Source organism: Canis lupus, chromosome 21 (assembly GCF_048164855.1).
Source record: "Canis lupus baileyi chromosome 21, mCanLup2.hap1, whole genome shotgun sequence".
NCBI classification, from domain to species: Eukaryota; Metazoa; Chordata; class Mammalia; order Carnivora; family Canidae; genus Canis; species Canis lupus.
This window is the reverse complement of record NC_132858.1, coordinates 7,850,681-7,870,374: the sequence shown is the minus strand read 5'-3', so window position 1 is coordinate 7,870,374 and position 19,694 is coordinate 7,850,681. Positions and strand designations below refer to the sequence as shown.

Sequence of the window (19,694 nt, the reverse complement as noted above, 5' to 3'; positions counted from 1 at the left end):
ATGCCAGCCCATCCAGCCCATCCCAGAGCCACCAGAGTTGGAGCCGAGGCTGTGGCCTAGAGCACTGGCCCCCAGTAGACCCCTGGCCTCCATGGGTGAGCTCCCTTGCTTGAGTTGAGCCTGCGAGTCTGTGTCTGAGCAGCTTCTGGCCAGGGGGGCTGCTGGAGGTGGAAGCCAGGGCTGCGAAGAGGAGGGAGGCGGGTTGTGGCTTTTCCCAGCGCTATACCCACAGTCCTTCACTGGGATCCCTAGGGGCTAGGGTCCCCACTCAGTCCAGGGGCCACCCAGGGGCCTCTACCCTGCAGCTCCCACCTCCGCAGGGATATCCGACCTCTCCCGCCACTTCTCCCCTCTTTCCTCTCCTTCCTCTGTGGTCACCAGATTCCTCAGGCTTTTTCTCAGATCATTCCTGGAATCTCTTGCCTCTGTCTCTACTACTGGGTCTGTCTGTCTTTCTCTTCGCGGCCGGCTCTCCCGCTCCCCAGGGCCCTCTGGCGCCGCGCCCCTTCCTCTGGCTCTCCCCAACCCCTCTCTGGTCCCCAGGCCCCTCTCGGGCCGCCGGCTGCAGGGACAGGACCCTCAGAGGCCCGCCCGACGGGAGCCAGACGAGAGCCAGCCTCGCCCTGGGGATCGCGGTGCGCAGCACCACCCTGCACCTCCCTCAGGCCCGCAGCACTACGTCCAGGTTCGGGCGGGCAGCCCCGGGAGCACCCCCGACCCCGGGGGCCCCCACGCGCGCCCGCGCCCGCCCGGGGCCTCTCCGCCGCCGCCCTCTGCGGCCGCCTTCATTATGCACCGCCTCTAATGGGCGACTGTCAGCGCGACTTCCCCGCGAGTTGCTTCCGCGGACATCCGTCATCGGCGCTCCCATTGTGCCGGGGATTGATGGGGGGCGGGAGGGGGTGACAGGGCCTGGGGCGGCCGCCTCGAGGCCTGGGTCTATAATTTTCGGAGGCATAATTGGCCTGGGGGAGGGGGCGGGGGAGGGGCGGGAAGGGACCTTTCAGAGCCCGGAGGGCGCGCGGGGGCGCGGGGCGCACGGCGGAGCAGAGCCGCGGCTCGACGGCGCTGCGCTGGGGGCGAGAGTGCGCGGACGGCCCCGGCCCTCGCCCCGCGCCCCGCACCCGGCACCCGGCACCCCGCGCCCCGCGCCCCGCGCCCCGCACCCCGCGCCCCGCGCCCCGCCGGGCTCCCCGCCCCCCGCGCCTCCGCCTGGGGACCACGTCGGCCTTTTGTTGCCGAACCATCTTTTCTTTCAGCGCTTTGCGCAGCAACGGAAATTTCACCCGATCCTCGGTGAAAATTAAAGGAGGTGCCTCTGCCTCTCCCTCTCTCGGTCTCCCCCTGCTTTCTCTGGCTCTCCCCCCACCTCGGCTCCCTCCCGCCCCTCCCCGCCCCTCCCCTCCCCCACCCGCCGCGGAGCCCCAGTCGGCACCGCCTGGCTCGGGAGCCGGCTCGCAGCGCCTCGCCTCGGCCCCGCCGCCCCTTCCATGGGCGCCGCGCTCGCCTGCAGCCGCCGCCGCCGCGGGGCGGGCGCGATGCCACGATGGGCCTGATCTGGCTCCTGCTGCTCAGCCTGCTGGAGCCCGGCTGGCCGGCCGCGGGTCCCGGGGCGCGACTGCGGCGCGATGCGGGCGGCCGCGGCGGCGTCTACGAGCACCTCGGCGGGGCGCCCCGGCGCCGCAAGCTCTACTGCGCCACCAAGTACCACCTCCAGCTGCACCCGAGCGGCCGCGTCAACGGCAGCCTGGAAAACAGCGCCTACAGTGAGTACCGGCCCGCGGGCAGCGGCGGGGTCCCTGGGAGCCGCGCCCGCTCGGGGTCGGCGCGCCCACGGCGCGGAGAGCCGGCCGGGGGGCGCCCCGCGGGGTCCCCGGCCCACCCCTCGCGTCGGGGAGGGCAGCGCAGGGGGCGCGGGGGTCTCGGGTCCGAGGGGACGCGCGGACGGCGGCGCGGCCCGGGGGCTCCCGCTCGGAGGGGTTCGGTGGTCCTGACACGTTCCAGCCCTTTGAGTTCCTCGGAGGAAAGGCGGTGGACGAGGCATTTATCATTTTCTTTATTATTTTGATGACTTGTCCTCCCGCGGACCCCGGGGCGCCCTGCCGACCCTCCGCCCTGCTGCATCGCGGCCGCCCAAGGGGCCGCCCCGAGGCCTCCTCCCCAAGACCCTCGGCGGGCCGAGCGCGGCTCCGGGCTGCGGCGGGTAGAGCCATCCCCGGCCAGAAGCGCGGAGCCGCAGGCAGGGGGGCGCGCCGCCAGGGGATGGGGGCGGCGGAATTGGAGGGGGCGCCGGAGGGACGCCCGCCCAGGTCTGGGGGCACAGGTCTGCGGCCGCCCCGGCCCGACGGCCCGCCTGGCGCTCCCGCCCCCGGAGGTCCGCGGGGCCCCAGGGTTTGGCTCCTCTGGCTGCGCGGGCCGGGCTCGTGCAGAGACTCCTGGAGGGGATCCCGGAGCCCGGCACTGAAGCAGCTCCGCTTGGCGGGGAGCAGGAGGCCCGAGCTCTGGGCGCAGCAGGAAAGCGGTGGGAAGCCTACAAGCTGGGCCAGAGGCCGGTCGCCTGCTGCATCCCACGGCCGAGGGTGGGAGGGGGTGAGGTGGATTGAAGGCCTTGCGGGAAACCACTGCTTCCCCCAGGACAGTCGCAGCCCTGGGAGGGCATCTTGGGAGGACACCTCTGGAGCTGAATGCGTTGGGTTGGAGCCATGTCCTGGGCGTCCCCATGCACGGAATGGGGCTCCTCTCACAGCAACACCCCGGTGCTCTCAAATCCAGACTCCCTCAGAGTCCCAGAGCATCAGAATTCTCTGGGTATCCAAGGCAGGCGTCCTGGAGTCGGAGGAGGGCACATGTCCTCGACCACCCCTGTCCGACATCCAGACATGCGCCTTTCTGGTGACCCAGCGGCTCCTTGGAATCCACCCAGCCTGAGTCCTGTAGACCCGGGAGACCTAGGTCCCCAGGCACCTCCAGGGGCAGGAGTCTGGGTCCTGAGATTGCTGCCTTGCTGGGGCGGTCAGGGGCGCTCCAGCACCCCAGGAGCCCTTCTAGGGGGACAATGGCCCTACTCAGGCCTTTGTTGGAGGACCTCCAGTGAAAAAGCACTCCTGTGTCCAGAGGGAAGGGTAGGGGAGACTGAAATGTCCTTACCTGCAGTGGGGAGTGGGAGAGCCCGGGGAGCTTCCCTCTGCGAACTCCAGGGTCTAACCCCACTTCCCGCTAACACCCTGTGTCCTGTTTGGACCCTGCCCTGGACCAGTACCTCCTGTCCAGGTCCACGGCCAGTGAGTTATGATGCAGTGCGTGGATTGTATTATCAACTGACTTCATGAAGGGCCCCAGCTTCACCCCTGCCCCAGGCTGCTCAGACCCTTCAGTGCAGTGGGAGAGCCCGGATGCTGGATCTGCAGCTGGGGCTCGAGTTCCAGCTCACACCCTTATGTGTGGTCTTGGGAAGGTCACCTCACCTCAGCAGCCTCAGCTGGCGTGTGTGTCAGATCAGGAAACTGACTCACAAGGTGTTGTAAGGCTCCAGTAAACTCCACATCCTGCAGGACCTCAGTCCCTGGCAGAGTCGGCACGTAGAAATGCTAGTTCTGTTAGTTCCTCCCGTGTTTGAATTCTCCGTGGACAAGCCTTCCCTGCTCTTGTTTCATCGCCCACCCAGTGATTTTTCCTTCCCCTGAACTTCCCAAGTCATCACCCACCTCCCCCCAGAGTGTGTGTGTGTTTCCCTCCCCAGGCCTGGGTGCGTCTTTGGGCTGGGCCAGTGGGTGCTCAGCCATCCGCACCCAGCACTGGGCTGTGTGCGAGGTGCAGGGAGTGATGAGCCTCCACAACTCTTCCCAGGTATCCTGGAGATGACGGCGGTGGAGGTGGGCATCGTGGCCATCAAGGGGCTCTTCTCCGGGCGGTACCTGGCCATGAACAAGAGGGGGCGGCTCTACGCTTCGGTGAGTCCTACCTCTCCTGCAGGCACGCGTGCGTGCAGGGCAGCCATCTCCCTTGGACGTCTCTTCAGGGGACAGAGGGGACATGGGCAGTATCATGCTTTGTCCAGGGATCCACAGGACCCCAGCTGGACGAGAATCTCAGGCCCCGGGTCTCGACACCCATGCTGCTTCAGCTGCTTCTGTTGGAGGCAGCTGCCAGTTTGATTGGCTTGGAGCATGGCCCACAGGGAGGACCCCCCACCCCCGGGGATGAGACTTATGTTCTCCAGTGCCATTGGGTCAAAAAATGCACCTCCAAACATTTTCTCAAGGTGGCTGAGAACAAGGCGGAGATTTTTCCCCGAATTTCCACTAAAATAAACGGACCCAGTGAACCTTAGGGCACAGCGTGACTGTGTATTGGGCAAAGCTTTTCTGTGCCTTCCTGGAGGGAGGAGAGAGGCAGGCAGGGCATGGCACAGCCAGTTCTCCCCAGGATGGAAAGGCAAGAGCTGTTAGTTCTTAGGACCGAACACAGAAGGGACCCAGGACCCGTGTCCCAGGCACATGGATTTGGAACCCAGTCTGTACACCGCCCGAGGCCTCTGCATCAGAAAAGGGTCCCATGACTTTGTGGGCATTGGCAGTGTCCTTCCCTCAAGGGCAGAGGCGGGGATGCATGGAGTAAAATGCATGTAACCAGGAAATTTGCTACCTCCAACTAGTCATTACGTACAATTCGGCTGATACCTCCTTGGGCAATGAGAGGTTTTCCATCCGCATGTAGCCTAGACGACGCAGCCCGAGGACCATCTCCCTGCACCCCCTCGCTCCACTCAGCCTGCTGGCAGGGGACACATGCCAGCCTCTCCCTGCCCCTTCGGAAGTTGGGCGAAATGTGAGCAGGAACAGATGCCGGAAAACACTCCTTTAAGCTGCTTCTTTTATCACAGTTGGGTTTTTTTTTTTTTTTTCTGTTTTGTTAAAGGAAAAGCAAAAGTTGGGATGCGCCCATTTGTTTTCTCTGACCCAGGGGCTACTTAATACAAAATCAGGGACCCTCTGGTGCCCAGCGTCTCCTGCGGGTGCTCCCAGAGTCTGCAAACACCAACTGTGGCTTTTAAGGACGTGCCCTTGGGCCGGGGGCCGTTATAACATTTTCTTGAGGTGGACTCTGGCTCTCCCAGAGCCTCAGCCCTGTGCCGCTGGGGCCCAGGGGGCAGAACTGACTTTCCATTCCTGAAGTGGCCTTAGGCCACCTGCAGACACCCGCGTCCCTTATGGAGAGGGGCCCCGGTGAGGAGTTCTTGTTGCTTGGCAAGGATGATGCAGGTCCTGCTGGTCCCGGGGGCCCTCCATCCCCCCTGGGAAGTTCATAGATTGGGCAGGGAGGGCTGAGGGCTGAATCAGACGGGGAAGCCTAAGGACTTCCGCGCTTCCTCCGTGGGGGACCCAAGGCTTTGGGGTACGATCAAAGCATGATCTGGGGGATCCCAGTGGGTCCGAGTCTACCTGTGGCTGCTGTCACTGAGAGCTGACAGTGCTGGCTTTCCTCCCTCTTTCCTTCCTCCCTTCCTTCCTTTCTTCCTTCCTTCCTTCCTTCCTGCCTTCCTGCCTTCCTGCCTTCCTGCCTTCCTTCCATCCTTCTGTCCTTCCTTCCTTCTTTCCTCTGCCCTTCCTTCCTCCTTCCTTCCTTCCAACCTTCCTTCTGACTTCCTTCCTCCCTCCTTCCTTCCTCCTTCCTTCTTTCCTTCCTTCTGTCCTTCCTTCCTTCTTCCTTAATTCTTCTGCCCTTCCTTGTTCCCTTCCTTCCTTCCTTCCTTCCTTCCTTCCTTCCTTCCTTCCTCCCTTCTTTCTTCCTCCCTTCCGACCTTCCTTCCTCCTTCCTTCCTTGTGTCCTTCCTTCCTTCCTTGTGTCCTTCCTTCCTCCTTCTGTCCTTCTTTCCTTCCCCCTTCCTTCCTTCCAACCTTCCTTCCTCCCTTCCTTCCTCCCTCCTTCCTTCTGACCTTCCTCCCTCCCTCCTTCCTTTTGACCTTCCTTCCTCCCTCCCTTCCTTCCTTCCTTCCTTCCTTCCTTCCTTCCTTCCTTCCTTCCTTCCTCTCTCCCTCTCTCCTTCCTTCTTTCCTTCTGACCTTCTTTATTCCTTCCTTCCTTCCTTCCTTCCTTCCTTCCTTCCTCCCTCCCTCCCTCCTTCCTTCCAACCTTCCTTCCTGTGTCCTTCCTTCCTCCTTCCATCCTTCTTTCCTTCCTCCTTCCTTCTTTCCTTCTTTCCTTCCTTCCTCCATCCATCCATCCATCCATCTGGTGTTCATCCTTTCATTCGCTAGACCCATGGGCATTTACCATATGCCACACTCTCTCTAGGTAGATCTTCAGGATCTTACTAAATCAGGATCTTACTAAAATGTGAATCCGCTGCTGTCGTGGCCTCCAGGAGTGCCATCACCCCCCAGGTTATCACCCAGGTGCCTTGGCCCCCACAGGAGCTGCCCAGACCGACCGTCTTCTGCTTCTACCTTCTACCATCATTCCCACCGCAGCCTCTGGAACTTCTCTGGGTTCTCCAGAACAAGCTGTGCTGGTCACCCTTCCATGCTTTGCCCAGATTGGAATGCCCCCATCAGAAATGCCCCCTAGAAAGTGCCCATCTCTCCCTAATGACTCTCCCCTAAATGTCACCTCATTGGGAAGGTCTCTCTCAGCAGCATCCTCCTCAGTCCTTGGCCATACTTCCTCCATACTCCAGCACAACCCCTGCCTGGTCCGCTGGGGCTCAGCACCAGCTGGGGTAGCAGCCGTGCCAGCCACCCCCACACGGCCCCAGGCTGGCTTTCCTGGAGCAGCTCCAAATGCTAGCCGAGCCTGAGAAGGAAGGGCAGCCTCCCCAAGGTTGAGGTCAGGCAGTGACAAGCAGCACTTCGGCAGGTGGCACCAGTGGGTGGGAGTGACTGGAGGGAAGGCCCTTGTGGGGCAGAGGGTCTGGGGTGGGACAGCAGGAACCAGAGAGGTGTTGGGAACTTTCGCTGCCGTAAGTCATGGCTGGGGTGCCCTAGCGTCTATGCCCCTGTTCCTGAGCCGACAGCTTCGTCCTCGTCATCCCGACCTCTCTAGGAGCCCCTCTGAGGTACAGGCTCTGCCTCCCCCAGGATGCCCTCCAGAGGGCTTGCACTCTTCACTCTTTGAGGCTTACAAGACTGGGTCCCCTTCAGTTGTCCCACAAAGCGCCTCTGAAGCGAGAAAGGCCACTCTCTGCTTCCTGACTCCTGGGCCTCGGCCATGGCACAGAGAGGCCTGGGAGAGGAGCCTGCTCTGCCCCGAGGTCCTGACAGCTGAGTGTGGGGACCAGACACTAGTGTAGGCATCTGGCTCACCTGCCCCAGATGAAGCACAATGAGCACCAAACACCTCTTTCCCGATGAAGTACAAGTCCAGAGAGAAGGATGGGGTGCTCCAGCTAAGTGGGAGTGGGGGATGCCTCTCCCCATAACCTCAAGCCCTCTCTGCTCTCCCATCCCTCAGGGGATGCCCAGAATGCCCTGGGTCACGGTACAGATGCCACTGACGAAGACCAGGCCTGGGGTGGTGGCAGACCCCAGATCCCAGGTTATGATGCTCTTCTGGTCTGTGCTCAATTCCTCATAGTGTGGGGATCAGGGGCCGTCTGGGGGTGAGTGGGTGGGCTCAGGGTGCCAGGTCACAGGCTGCCCAGTTCGTGGGTCTGGCCCCGACCAGCCTGTGGCCTCCCTGAGAATGGGCCACCTGCACTCGGTAGCAGCCTCCTTCCCCCTCTACAGATGGAGACAGACCATGAGGGTCTTGGGCTCGTACTGCCCACCTCCCCCTGACCCCCAGCACTGACCTCCACAGCGTGCAAGGGAAGCCCCAGGGGTACTTGGCATGCTCACCTGCCTCCAGCTCAGACTGAGGCCACACCTGGGTTGGTGTGAGTCAGACTTACTACCCCCCAACTCGGGGGCACCCCACTAGGTAACTCAAGTCCCTTGAGTTATGAGTCTGTGCCTCTCTCCTCTGGATGCCTGTCTCAGAGAAGCCAGGGACCCAGGCCCGGCCCATGCTTCCTAGCCTGTCCCTGGCCCACATGGGTCCCCGCTCCCCTCTCCCAGCAGTGGTCTCCTCTACATCCCACTTGTGTGGGGACACCCCCACGCCTGGGCTGCCCTGACTACAGCAGTGTCTGTGCTCCTGGCTTCTGCTCCATGTGCGTGGGGCAAGGACCCCGAGGCCAGGCAGCTACTCTCAGAGTTCAAGGCCCAGAGTCAGGACCTATGCTCCAATTTAATGGAGAAGCCAGGCTCATGAAAACCCCGCCAGACCCCTTCCCGTCCTCTTCCCAGTCTTCATTTCTTTTCTCTTTCATGCACATTTTCCAAAAGCAGTCTGGGTGCCATCCTGTTTCTTTTTTTTTTTTTTTTTTTTATTTATGATAGTCAGAGAGAGAGAGAGAGAGAGAGAGAGAGAGAGAGAGAGGCAGAGACACAGGCTCCATGCACCGGGAGCCCGACGTGGGATTCGATCCCGGGTCTCCAGGATCGCGCCCTGGGCCAAAGGCAGGCGCCAAACCGCTGCGCCACCCAGGGTTCCTGCCATCCTGTTTCTGTGATCTGACATCCTGCTGATGTCCAGGCCTCCCGCAGAGATTGAAGGCAGGCCCTGCCTCTGCTCTGCTGAGACAGCCACACATCCCTGTGCTGGGACATCTCCCCCACACCTAGTCAGTGTCCACAAAAGGGGCCAGGGCTGGGGGGCCACTCCCTCCAGGGGCTCAGGAAACTGTGCCGGAGGAGGACACACTTAAGTTGACCCAGGAAACCTGAGTCCACCAGACTGGGAGGAAGGGCGGGCACAGCCTAGGCATGGGTGTCATGGGTCAGATAAGTGCTGGACAGGGCAGGAGGGAGGGGTAAAGGAAAGATAGGTGAAGGGACAGGGGGACCCCTGAGACCCAGTCCCCAGCCTCCTGTGGGGGCCTCCGCGACCTCCCCAGCAGTTGACAGAGATGTCCCGGCCCCACAGGAGAGCTACAACGCCGAGTGTGAGTTCGTGGAGCGGATCCACGAGCTGGGCTACAACACGTACGCCTCGCGGCTGTACCGCACGGCGCCCAGCGGCCCGGGGGCCCAGCGCCAGCCCAGCGCCGAGAGACTGTGGTATGTGTCCGTCAACGGCAAGGGCCGGCCCCGCAGGGGCTTCAAGACACGCCGCACCCAGAAGTCCTCCCTGTTCCTGCCGCGCGTGCTGGACCCCAAGGACCACGAGATGGTGCGGCTGCTGCAGAGCGGGGCCGGGCTCCGCGGCGGCCTGCCCGGGCCCCCCGGCAAGGGCACCCGACCCCGGCGGCGGCGGCAGAGGAAGCGGAGCCGAGGAGGCCACGTGTAGCCCGCCAGGCCCAGCGAAAGGAAGGCTGTCCGTGTTCCAGGCCAGGGTGGGGGGCGCCCAGCGCGCGGCCCGGCGGGTGCAGAGGGTCCACCAGCAGGTGCGGGGCGTCCACCGGCTTGGCAGGCCGTCCTGGCCTCGCAGGTTTCCAGGACCCCCCCTGCTTCTGCCCGCTGGTGTTTTGAGGCCCAGCCCTCCCTGATTCTCTCACACCGGGTCAGATCAGAAAGGAGTCGGGGCTCCGAGGGAGGGCTGCGGTAAATGCGCACAGTTGCGGGCTTCCGTTGGCCAGGAGCCCCCTGGCCCACGGGGAAAACCGACTGCGGGAGCCTCCCTGCAGCGCAGCTGTGGGACTAGTGGGCGTTCGTGTAACTGAAACATTAAAGTATTTTATTCTACTTTGTTATTTAATAGATTATAATGCAGCCTGAGGAGACACTCGCATTTTTTCCTGGAACATATTTGCTTGTGATGATAGCAGCGTCTGTGCCAAATCACTATTTTAAGATGGAAGATTGTATTCCGAGGAATTAAGCTAAAGATGCATTTTAATCCCCCCAGTGTGGAAAGGTGCTATTTTTTGAAACTAATGGATGGTTTGTGTGGATGGAGGGAATAGGCTAATGCGTGTGTCTGTGCGTGTGTGCTCCTGTTCTGTCCGACTGGACTGTACGTACATGTGTCCATGCACACCCGTGCTGGGGGGAGAGAGAAACTGGCTTACTTTGTTTAGAAGTCCAAAAGACCCCCTCCATCAGGAAGCTGTGTGCTTCTCCATGGACAGTTTTGAGCACCTGTGCTACATGCCAGGTACGACTCTCCCTGAACTCCCTTTATCTTGCAACCCACCACCAAAGCCTCGAGCATTCCTGTCTTTGCCTAAGAAAGCAACTTGGGGACTTAGGGAGGAAACATGATTGGCCAAGGTCCACAGCCAGTAGGTGGCCAGGTTCTGTCTTAGAGCAGGTACCTTCCCTGCCTGCCCCCCTCACACACCTGCTCCCCCAACAGTGGCGGTGGGTGGGGTCACCTGAGGCAAGCCCCATGACAGCCACAGGGCCTGGGCAGTGGTTCACTTGTTGGACTTTGTAGGGGCAAAGGGATGTAGGATGCGATGGAGCAAGTGCCACCATGGCTCCCATGTCACCGATGAGGAAGCAGGTTCAGGTGGTGAACCTGCCCCTGGAAACAGAGTTGATGGAATGTGGCAACATCATACCCACGCAGCCCTCAATGTGACACTATTGACGGATGCTCCCTAATGGAAAAAGGAGACATTCGGGTGCTTGGGGTTAATATTTAGAATAGCTTGGGTGGGAGAATGTGCTTTTTGCAGCGTGGGCTGTGCTTGGGAGAGTCCAAGCAGCTTCAACTCAGCCATGGGCTGGGAGGGAGTTACGGGTTGAACTACATGTCCCCAAAGTCACCTCAGTTAGGGGGACTTACTCAGGACTCCGAGCATGGCCTTACTTGGAAATAGTGCCATTGCACATGCAATCAAGTAGACATGAGGTCACGCTGGAGTAGGCTAGGCCCCGATCCAATATGACTGTGTTCTTGGAAGAGGGAGAAATTTGGAGACAGACCTGAACACAAGGAGACGCCATGTGAACATGGATGCAGAGATGGGGTGATGGCTTCTCAAGCCAAAGACGATGGCAAAGATCGCCTGCAAACCAGCAGCAGCTGGGGAGGAGGCCTGGCATAGACCCTCCCTCCCCACCTCGGGAAGAAGCAACCCTGGATCTTGGGCTTGTGGCCTCCAGGACCCGGAGACAATAAACTCTTCTTTAAGCTGCCCGGTCCATGGGACTTTGTTACAGTGGATCTGCTGTCTGGCAGCTTGGGTGGACCTCCACATGAGGGGGACCCTGCTTCTGTCAATTGGCAGGGAAGGTGTAGATCCCCAGGCTGAAGTCATTGATTCCCCAGCAGGGTTCAGGGGGAGCAGCAGTGAGGAGCCCATCACACACTGACACCAGGCCCATTTAACTGGGCCTTGGGGTCCTGAGGTGCTAAGGATGGGGCCGTGGTGGGTTTCAAAGGGAGACACTCACAAGCAACCCCATCCCTTTCTCCTTTTCAACCCCAGATGCTCTCCCAAGCAGATTAGTGTTTTCTAAGCAGGGAGAGTGAACCCAAAAGGGAAGAAGCATTGAGGGTCAGTTTAAAGGCTCATGGGTGAATGCAGTGGAATCCAGCCCCATCCTCCCATCAGTAAGAGCTGCTGTGTGCAGGGACTGGGGAGGTAGCCTTGTGCCCAAGGGCACCCTGGGTGTGAGGGGCATTCACCCCGCATGGGAAGTGTCACAGTGTCACTCACCGACTGGGTGGGAAAGCCAAGGCTCAGGAGGAGGCGTGACGTGACTGAAGGTACACAGCTCCCGAATGGGGGCTGAGGGCCAGTCACAGGAGCTGCCCTGTTCTGCTCTGCTTCCTGAGCTGAGACACCTGGTCTGGGCCCCAGGAGGCCCCCGATACCCTGCAGGAGGAACATGGGTCCCCCCCATGGAGGGAGCCATTGGCCTGCCTGGCTTCCCTCTGTCCAGTTCTCATGTCTGCAGGACTCCCAGGCTGGTGGGGCTCTGCCCTGGGTGGGAGTCTTGCCGTGGCACCCCCGGGGACATCCTTGTGCACACCCAGTGCTTTGTCACACCGTCCAGACCACCAGCATAGGGCTGAGCCAGACTAAGGTCTGTGACCACGGGGACACAAAGGAGTCCCCAGATCCTCTGCATCCCCTGAAGCTCCCATGTTAATCACTGCCTTGCCTCCTCTCTTCTTGGCCTACACAAGGCTCCTGGGAGTCATGGGGGTGGGGCGATGGGCACGCAGGTAGGACCCCTGGGGAAAAGAAATTAGGATGGGAGATGGGGCGTTGTGAGCCAGGCACCCTTCACTATTTGGCCTGGACCCTCCTTTGTAGGCCTGGAGTAGGCGGAGGCTGGAGACCGAGTGCCCGCAGCCCCATGAGGAGATGCCATCTGAGCCAGGCCAGGGCCCCCAGAGGCTCCAGTGATGACAGCCTGCCACTTTCTCCTGCCTTTGCTGTCACCCCCACCTGACCAGCCAGGGGGAATCGAGTGAGGAGGAGAATGGTGGACAGATTGGAGCAGGGTCTTTGCGTTCCAGGGTCTCTGGGACTTTGGGTCAAGAGTGTGCAGGGATAGGGCTGTAAGCAGGGCAGCTGCTGCAGGAAGCTGAGAGCAGTTGCTCCAAAAGTCATGCGCAGAACAGGCAGGTGACCTAGCAAGTCTGCTTTTGGGAAGACACTGGAATGAACTGGAAGCAGGGACTCGACAGATGTTTGCTCACCCGGGTTCGTAGCTGTGTGTTCACGATAATCAATAGGTGGGGAACCTAAGTGTCCATTGATAGATGGTTGGATGAGCAAAGTGAGGTCCAGCTCCACAATGAGATAGTACTGGGCCTTAACGAAGGAAGAAGTGCCGACACCTGCTACCGCACAGAACCTTGAGGCCACGATGCTCAGTGAAATAAGCCAGACGTAGAAGGACAAATGCTGTGTGGGTCCAGTCACACGAGGTCCCTGGAGGAGTCCCATCCATAGAGACGGAGGGCAGAAGGTGGGCGCCGGGGCCTGGGAGGAGGGGGAGGTTGTGGAATTAGTGTCTAATGAAGACAGAGCTTCAGTTTGGGAAGAAGAAAAGTACTGAAGCAGACAGTGGTGGCGGTCACCAAGACCGTGAAAGTCCTCAAGGGCACGAAATTGCACTCTTAGAAGTGGATAAAATGGTAAAAGAATGGCAAACAACACTGCAACGCCTGGAGTGCTGGAAGCATCCAGGGTGCTCAATAAGCAGTGTTCAAGAAATGAGGGAGTGGCCAGCCTGTCACCCTCACCTGTGCAGAGCTTGCAGGGCAGGCAGCAGGTGGCCTTGGAGGCTACGAGCTGTTCTGCTCGCCCAGACCCCGTCCACTCCCCACCCTCCCAGGACAAAGGCGGCCCCACCCATGTAAAGCCAACAGACCATGGACCCGCGGCCTGGCCCCCTGAGCCTGGGCCTTGGGCGGCTCTCTCTGGGTGACCCAGCTTCAGCTGCTCAGAGTGGGCCTTTGAACCCTCGGCAGGGTCAGAGATCTCCCACTTCCCCAGGGGCGGAAGGACTCAGAAAGGTGAACAGGGGTCTATAATTAGTGCCCACCCATTGGAGGGTGACCCTGCCCGGGCCACATTCCAGGGCCGAGCCAGATATAGCAGTGCCCGAGCTGACCCCATCCTCTCAGGCTGCAATAACTGGGATGCTGGCATGGCCCACACTTGTGCCTGAGACCCCAGGCCAGGCGGCGTGTGCACATCTCCGAATGGGACTGTGGGGAGAGGAGCATTTGGGTGAGGAAAGCCAGTACAGGTGTCGGTTTAGACCCACTGACCAAACACTGCCTTGGCCACTTCTATTGTCTCAGGATTGATCGTGAGAACCCAGGATTGGCCCCTGCCTCTCCCTAGCGTAGGTTTCCCCATCTACCAAATGGGCTTCCCCAGTGGCCATCGGGACCCCTGAGGAGACACAGTGAATGGTCTATCAGAACAGCTGCGCAGCCGTGAGTGGACAGAGGAGAGGTCGGGCACTGATCTTTCCAGCGAGGGTGGGAGATGCACCGAGAACAGAGTGTACCTCACCAAGGTGCCTGTTCTGTAGTGTTATTTGAGTGGCTCAAAGGTGAAGAATGAATGGAAAATTTCATGGGGGGCCACACCAGGAATGCTGATGGCAAGGTGGGAGTTCCTGGGAAACCTCATGCCTTATGAGCAGGCTGGTTTCAAGATAGAAATTTCATACATTTATTTATTATCACTGATACAATAAATACATTTATCTACCCCCTTGTACATTTAGGAGAATGGCACTGTGATTCTCCATCCATCTACTTACCCATCCATCCATCTACCCATGTATCCACCCATCCATCCATCCACCATCCATCCATCCATATATCCATCCATCCATCCATCCATCCATCCATCCATCCATCCATTCATCTACCTACCCACCCATCCACCCACCTACCCACCCATCCATCTATCCATGTATCCATCCATCCACCCATCCATCCATCCATCCACCCACCCACCCACCCACCCACCCACCCACCCACCCATCCAACCATCCATGTTTTCATCTGTCCATCTATCCAGCCAGCCAGCCAGCCTCCTGGAAGATAGAGACATAACTCTAAAGTGGCAGACAGGGAACAGTGACCTGGAAAATTTCAGGAAAAACTGGGGCAGTTCCCTGTTAGTGAGGACAATGGGACACCATCAGTTAGAACCGCATTCTCAAGAACCTTGTGACCAGCCAGCCACCATCTAGATGACAGCTTGACAACATCCTCATACCCCTTCAGAGTTACCCTGGGGGAGTGGAAAGGTACAAAATTAAGAGCCGATGGCCTGGTTGGAGGAGATGGGATGGCAAAGGACCTGGCTTCGTGGCAAGGGCTGTTTGGGATCACAACCCTTGAAATTGGGTCAACCTGGGTCTCCACTGAGGCTGACCCAGTCTCGATTCATGACTTGTGAGACCAGGTAAGATGCTCTCCTCACTCTGAGCTTCCGTTTCCTCCTCTGAAATAGGGACAATAAAGATTCAATGTCATGACCTTTTGCAGAAGAGAAAACGGGTCAGAGAGATTCAGCGGTTTGTGTAAGGTCACACGTTCAGCAAGGTGGGGGGTCACACCCAGGACCAGGAGGGTTGCTGACTGATACATGATGGGGGAACCTGCTGGGAAACCTGCCCTGCTCATTAGATTCTTAAGACCGGCCTCCTTTTTCATGACAAGACACTTCTCTCTGACCTCCTCCCTTCGTGAACTCTTACCATGCACAAACAGGTCTATCTGAAAGTTCAAAATTCTTGTCTCAGGAGAGCCGGCTGAACCCCTAAACACACAGCAAGGCTTGTGTAGCTTTGTCAAGAGTCGTCTCATCACCAAGATATTCTTCTAGCCACGCCTGCCTCCTACCTCCTGTGCCTCTCATTCTTTCTCCCTTTCCTCACTCCAGCCCCACTGCCCCGCCTGTCCCTCTGCCACAGGACCTCTGCACGTGCTGCCTCTTCACCTGGCTGACTCCTGCATCTTCGCTTACCAGGATGTCGCTGCCTCAGAGACCTTCTGTGACTCCCCTAACCAAAACTGGGCTCCCCCTCATTTTTTCCTCACGGTATCTTGTTACTTCTGTTCGCTGAACCGGACACCATCCGTAAGTGTCTTGTTAGTTGTACACTCACTGCAGGTCCCCACCCATCACCCACCTGAGCGGGGAGGCACCGGGCCTCTTTATCTACCTACTCAAGTTCATCTTTGGTTGAGGGCTGCTCACAAAGACAGTCACCCCCTGAACCTCTAGCCCACTCCCTGCAAACAAAGAAACCCAGGGGCTTGTGATAGGAAGTGCTGGGGTCTGTGCCCTTGGGACAGCGAAACTGAAGGGATGGCGTCTGCTGCATTCCGTCATGACCTTTTGCAGAAGAGAAAACGGGTCAGAGAGATTCAGCGGTTTGTGTAAGGTCACACGTTCAGCAAGGTGGGGGGTCACACCCGGGCTGCTCCGAGGTCTCTTGGGCGCTGACGCTTGCACTGCTCCCCTGTGTGGCGCCGAGGACAGGCGGGGCAACCAGGTGTGGGCACAGTGGTGCAGCCACTTTGGAAAACAGCCCAGCCGTCCTTGAAAATGTTACACAGAGAGTTCTATGAGAGCCAGCACGTCCCTAGGCACGCACCCAACAGAACTGAAAACATACATCCGCACAAAACCTGCACACATGTTTACGGCAGCATCAGTCCTAGGAGCCCAAGAATGTAGGTGACCCAAATACCCGTCGACTGATCAGTAGACGAACAGAACGTGCCATTGCCACACAAGAAAATATTCTCTGGCCGTAAGATGCACTGATACTTACTACAAGACGAACGAACTCAGAACACATGTGCCAAGCGAAGGAAGCCAGACGCAGAGGCCACATACGTGTGATCCCATTTATGTGAAATGTCCAGAATTGGCAAATCCATGGAGAAAGAAAATAGGCAGATGGTGGCCAGGGTTTGGTGGAGCCAGGGAGAAATAGGAAGGTGAACAGTGGGTGCAGGGTTTCTTTTTAGGGTATGAGAATGTCTTTTTTTTTAAAGATTGTATTTATTCATGAGAGGCACAGAGAGGCAGAGACACAGGCAGAGGGAGAAGCAGGCTCCCTGCTGGGACCCGATGTGGGACTTGATCCCAGGACCCCGGGATCACACCCTGGGCTGAAGGCAGGTGCTCAACCGCTAGCCACCCAGGCGCCCCAGGGCTTGGGAATGCCTAACACCGAAGGGGTGATGGCACACAATGCTGTGAACACAACCCCGTTGAATCGTGCCCCTTATACGGGTAAATTGTATCATATGCAGACTCTATCCCAATAAATCTGATTGTCCCAGCCGCGTCTGCGAGCCCTTCCATGACAGTTGGGCTGGTCTGTCCTCCGCACACTGGGGACACGTGGGGGACAGGGGAGGGGGAAGGGCGGCTGGGAGGGTGCCCCGCCTGCGGTGCCGCAGCCCACCAGCAGATGGCAGTGGCTTCAGCAACAAGCCCCAGGTGAGTGCCCCGCCCCCCCCCCCCCCCCCCCCCCCCCCCGCTAAGGGCCAACCTCACTGGCCACTGGATGCCTCGGCTGGTCACCTGTTCGCAGCACCTGCTGGGTCACCACGGTCAGGCAGTTGGGGAGGAGCTGGTCACCAGTTCAGGACCGACCAACCCTGGGGAGAGGACCCCATCCATGCCTACCACCCCCATATGGCCACCAGGGGTGACCCTGGGAGGGCAGAGGGCCCCCTTCCCAGGCACAAGGGCCAGGGCACGGCAAGGAGCCGGTGCTGGGCCTGGGTCCTGGGCAGGGCACATAGCAGGCACCCGCTCTTGCTGACTGGACAGGAGACAGAGAACCGCTGCCCCTGCTGAGCATACATTCCTCTGCACAAAATGAGGGCCGGGTGGCAATAGGAGGGGAGGAAGAAGAGAAACGCACACTGACCACTTGCCTGGCTCGCTGCCCTGTCACTTTGATTGATCTCCAGGGAGTGGGGTTCTAATTCCCCTCCTGTGATAGCTGAGGAGCCCAAGGCTCAGAGAGGGAAGCTCCCTGCCCAAGGTCACACAGCTTCCAGGGGTTGGATCCCACATCCAGCCCAACCACCCAGCTCTAGGACACGGCTTGGGCTCAGGTGCTCCCATGCAAGGCTCAATTTCACATTTTCGTCCAAGGGTCCTTGATTTAAACCAGTGGTTCTCAAGGTATGGTCTCCCGACCTGGGATTTGGCTTGAAATGCATCCCCACCCCGCCCCGCCCCGCCCTGAATCACAGCCCCAGGCACTGCAACCCGTGTGTGAACAGCCCTCCTGGAGATACAGTAGTATTTGCAAGTCCTGATTTGCAGGGACTCAACGCTTATTTAGCAAATTAGCACAGAAAGCGGTTGCTATGGGCTGGGTGCTTCCCCTCACCACACCCCATCTTCACACTGAATCCCCTGGCCGCTCTGCAGCTGACCAGGTGATCCCCATTTTACAGGTGGAGAGGCTGAGGCTCAGGGGAAAGCCCCAAGTCCCTGTGGCAAGGCATGAGCGTAGACTGGAAGCTGGGTCTGAGCGGTCGCTATGCCGGCTGCCCCGGGGACAGACAAGGACCCCGGGAGGCACGACTGCCCTCTGCCCAACCCGTACATCCTTTCTCTAGGGGCTTCAGGGCAGGTGGACGAGCTGGGCAAAGGACGACCTCCACTCGGGTGCGCAGGTCTTAGGAAGGTCACTGCCACTGTAATGTGGGCATCATTGTCTGGGGCCCCCTGAGGTCTTCTGCTGGAAGGAGACAGTCTGGAGTGGGGGGGTCACAGTTCCCCTGAAGTTCACTGACACCTATCTGGGGTATCCCTGTCCCTGTCAGCAGTAGCTTGGGTTCTCCCAATCCTCACCCCCTGCATGCCTACCTCAAGATTGCTTTCGGAACCAAACAGGTTTGCACTCTAGCTCATCTTTCCCATTTGAACCTCCTAGAGTATCTCTTTTCACTATATGAGTACTCATTCAGCTACAAAGGTCAGAAAATTTAAGATAAAGGTAGTCTAAACAAGACAGAAGTGTGTGTCTCTCATGTAAAAGAGGTCCAGGGTGATGAGGCTGCTCCACAGTCATCAGGGACACAGGTTCCTCTCATTTTTTCCCGTCTATGGTCATTATATTGGTTTTGACCTCATGGTACAAAATGGCTGCCTGGGTTCCAGCCATTCCACCCACATTCCACTCAACAACAGCAAAGAAGACAGGCACGTCCCCACCTCACAGGACATCTCCCAGAAGCCACACCCACTAGCATCGCTTGCCTCCTATTGGCCAGGCTTCAGTCACGTGGCTCCTCCAAGCAGTGACATCACAGGCAAGAGAGAGCGGAGGAGGAAGGATACTTGAGATCTCTGCCTCTTCAGAGTGGACACTGATTCCTCCTGCACTGGAGTGCCTCCTGCACCCGCCAAGTCCTTCCTCCCCTGGCGGCTTCTTCAAATGTTGGAACGCGAGAGGAGAATGCTCGGCCCTTGGAGGTCCTTCCTGCTGGGGGAATGGCATTAGGATTTATTGCCAGCCCCGCCTGGGGCCACCTGCTAGAGGTCAGAGCCCCAGCTTGTCCCACATGGGAGCTTCCCCAACCGGGGCCCAAGGGGTACACAGAGGCTCTTCCAATGGGACACTGAGCGGCTGTTGTCAGAGGCCCCTCCCTGGGCAGGGGCAGGGCAGGGCAGGGCAGGACGAGGGCTGGTGCCCTCACCTGTCACTCCCACCCTCCCCTGGGGGTGGGCCCACCGAGAGGGCTGCCAGCCAGGCCAGCACCTTACTCAAGACCACAACCCCGAGGAGGAGCCGGGCACAGGGTCTGACCCAGCCGGGCAAGCAGCAAGTTCTGGTCTGCAGCCCCGTCCCCCCGTGACACTGGTGGCAGGTGTCCTTCTGGGCCTGGGCTCTCAGCACCTCCCGAAGTGAGGCTGGCACGGCGGCCAGGGGTCTGATCTCTGGACGGCCCTCCGGGAGGCAGTTGTCATGGAGGCTCGGCCAGGGGCAGGCAGCATTTGGATCTTGTCTCCAGTCCAGTGGCTTCTCCCTGGCAGAGGGGCCAGGCAGCCCTCCTGGGCCGGGAACGGGGTTCAAGTCCTGCCAGCTGTGGCTGCTACCACATGCCACACATGCTCTCTCGCTCGGGCCTTGGTCATCCTCGGGGGTACCTGCCGTCACTGCATCCCTGTGTTGCTGATGAGGAAACAGTTCAGAGAGGTGGGGCCATCTGCCAAGGTCACACAGCACGGCATCCTACTG

The 19,694-nt window shown here is 59.4% G+C and overlaps 1 protein-coding gene across 1 annotated transcript; it reads left to right on the top strand.

The window, feature by feature from the left end:
• Positions 1-1,546: 1,546 nt before the first annotated feature.
• Positions 1,547-9,722, top strand: FGF3 (fibroblast growth factor 3). The gene is made up of 3 exons (XM_072791846.1): positions 1,547-1,766; positions 3,847-3,950; positions 8,965-9,722. Exons 1-3 carry the CDS (start codon positions 1,547-1,549, stop codon positions 9,325-9,327), a joined length of 687 nt encoding a protein of 228 aa, XP_072647947.1. The 3' UTR covers positions 9,328-9,722.
• The last annotated feature ends 9,972 nt before the right edge of the window (positions 9,723-19,694 follow it).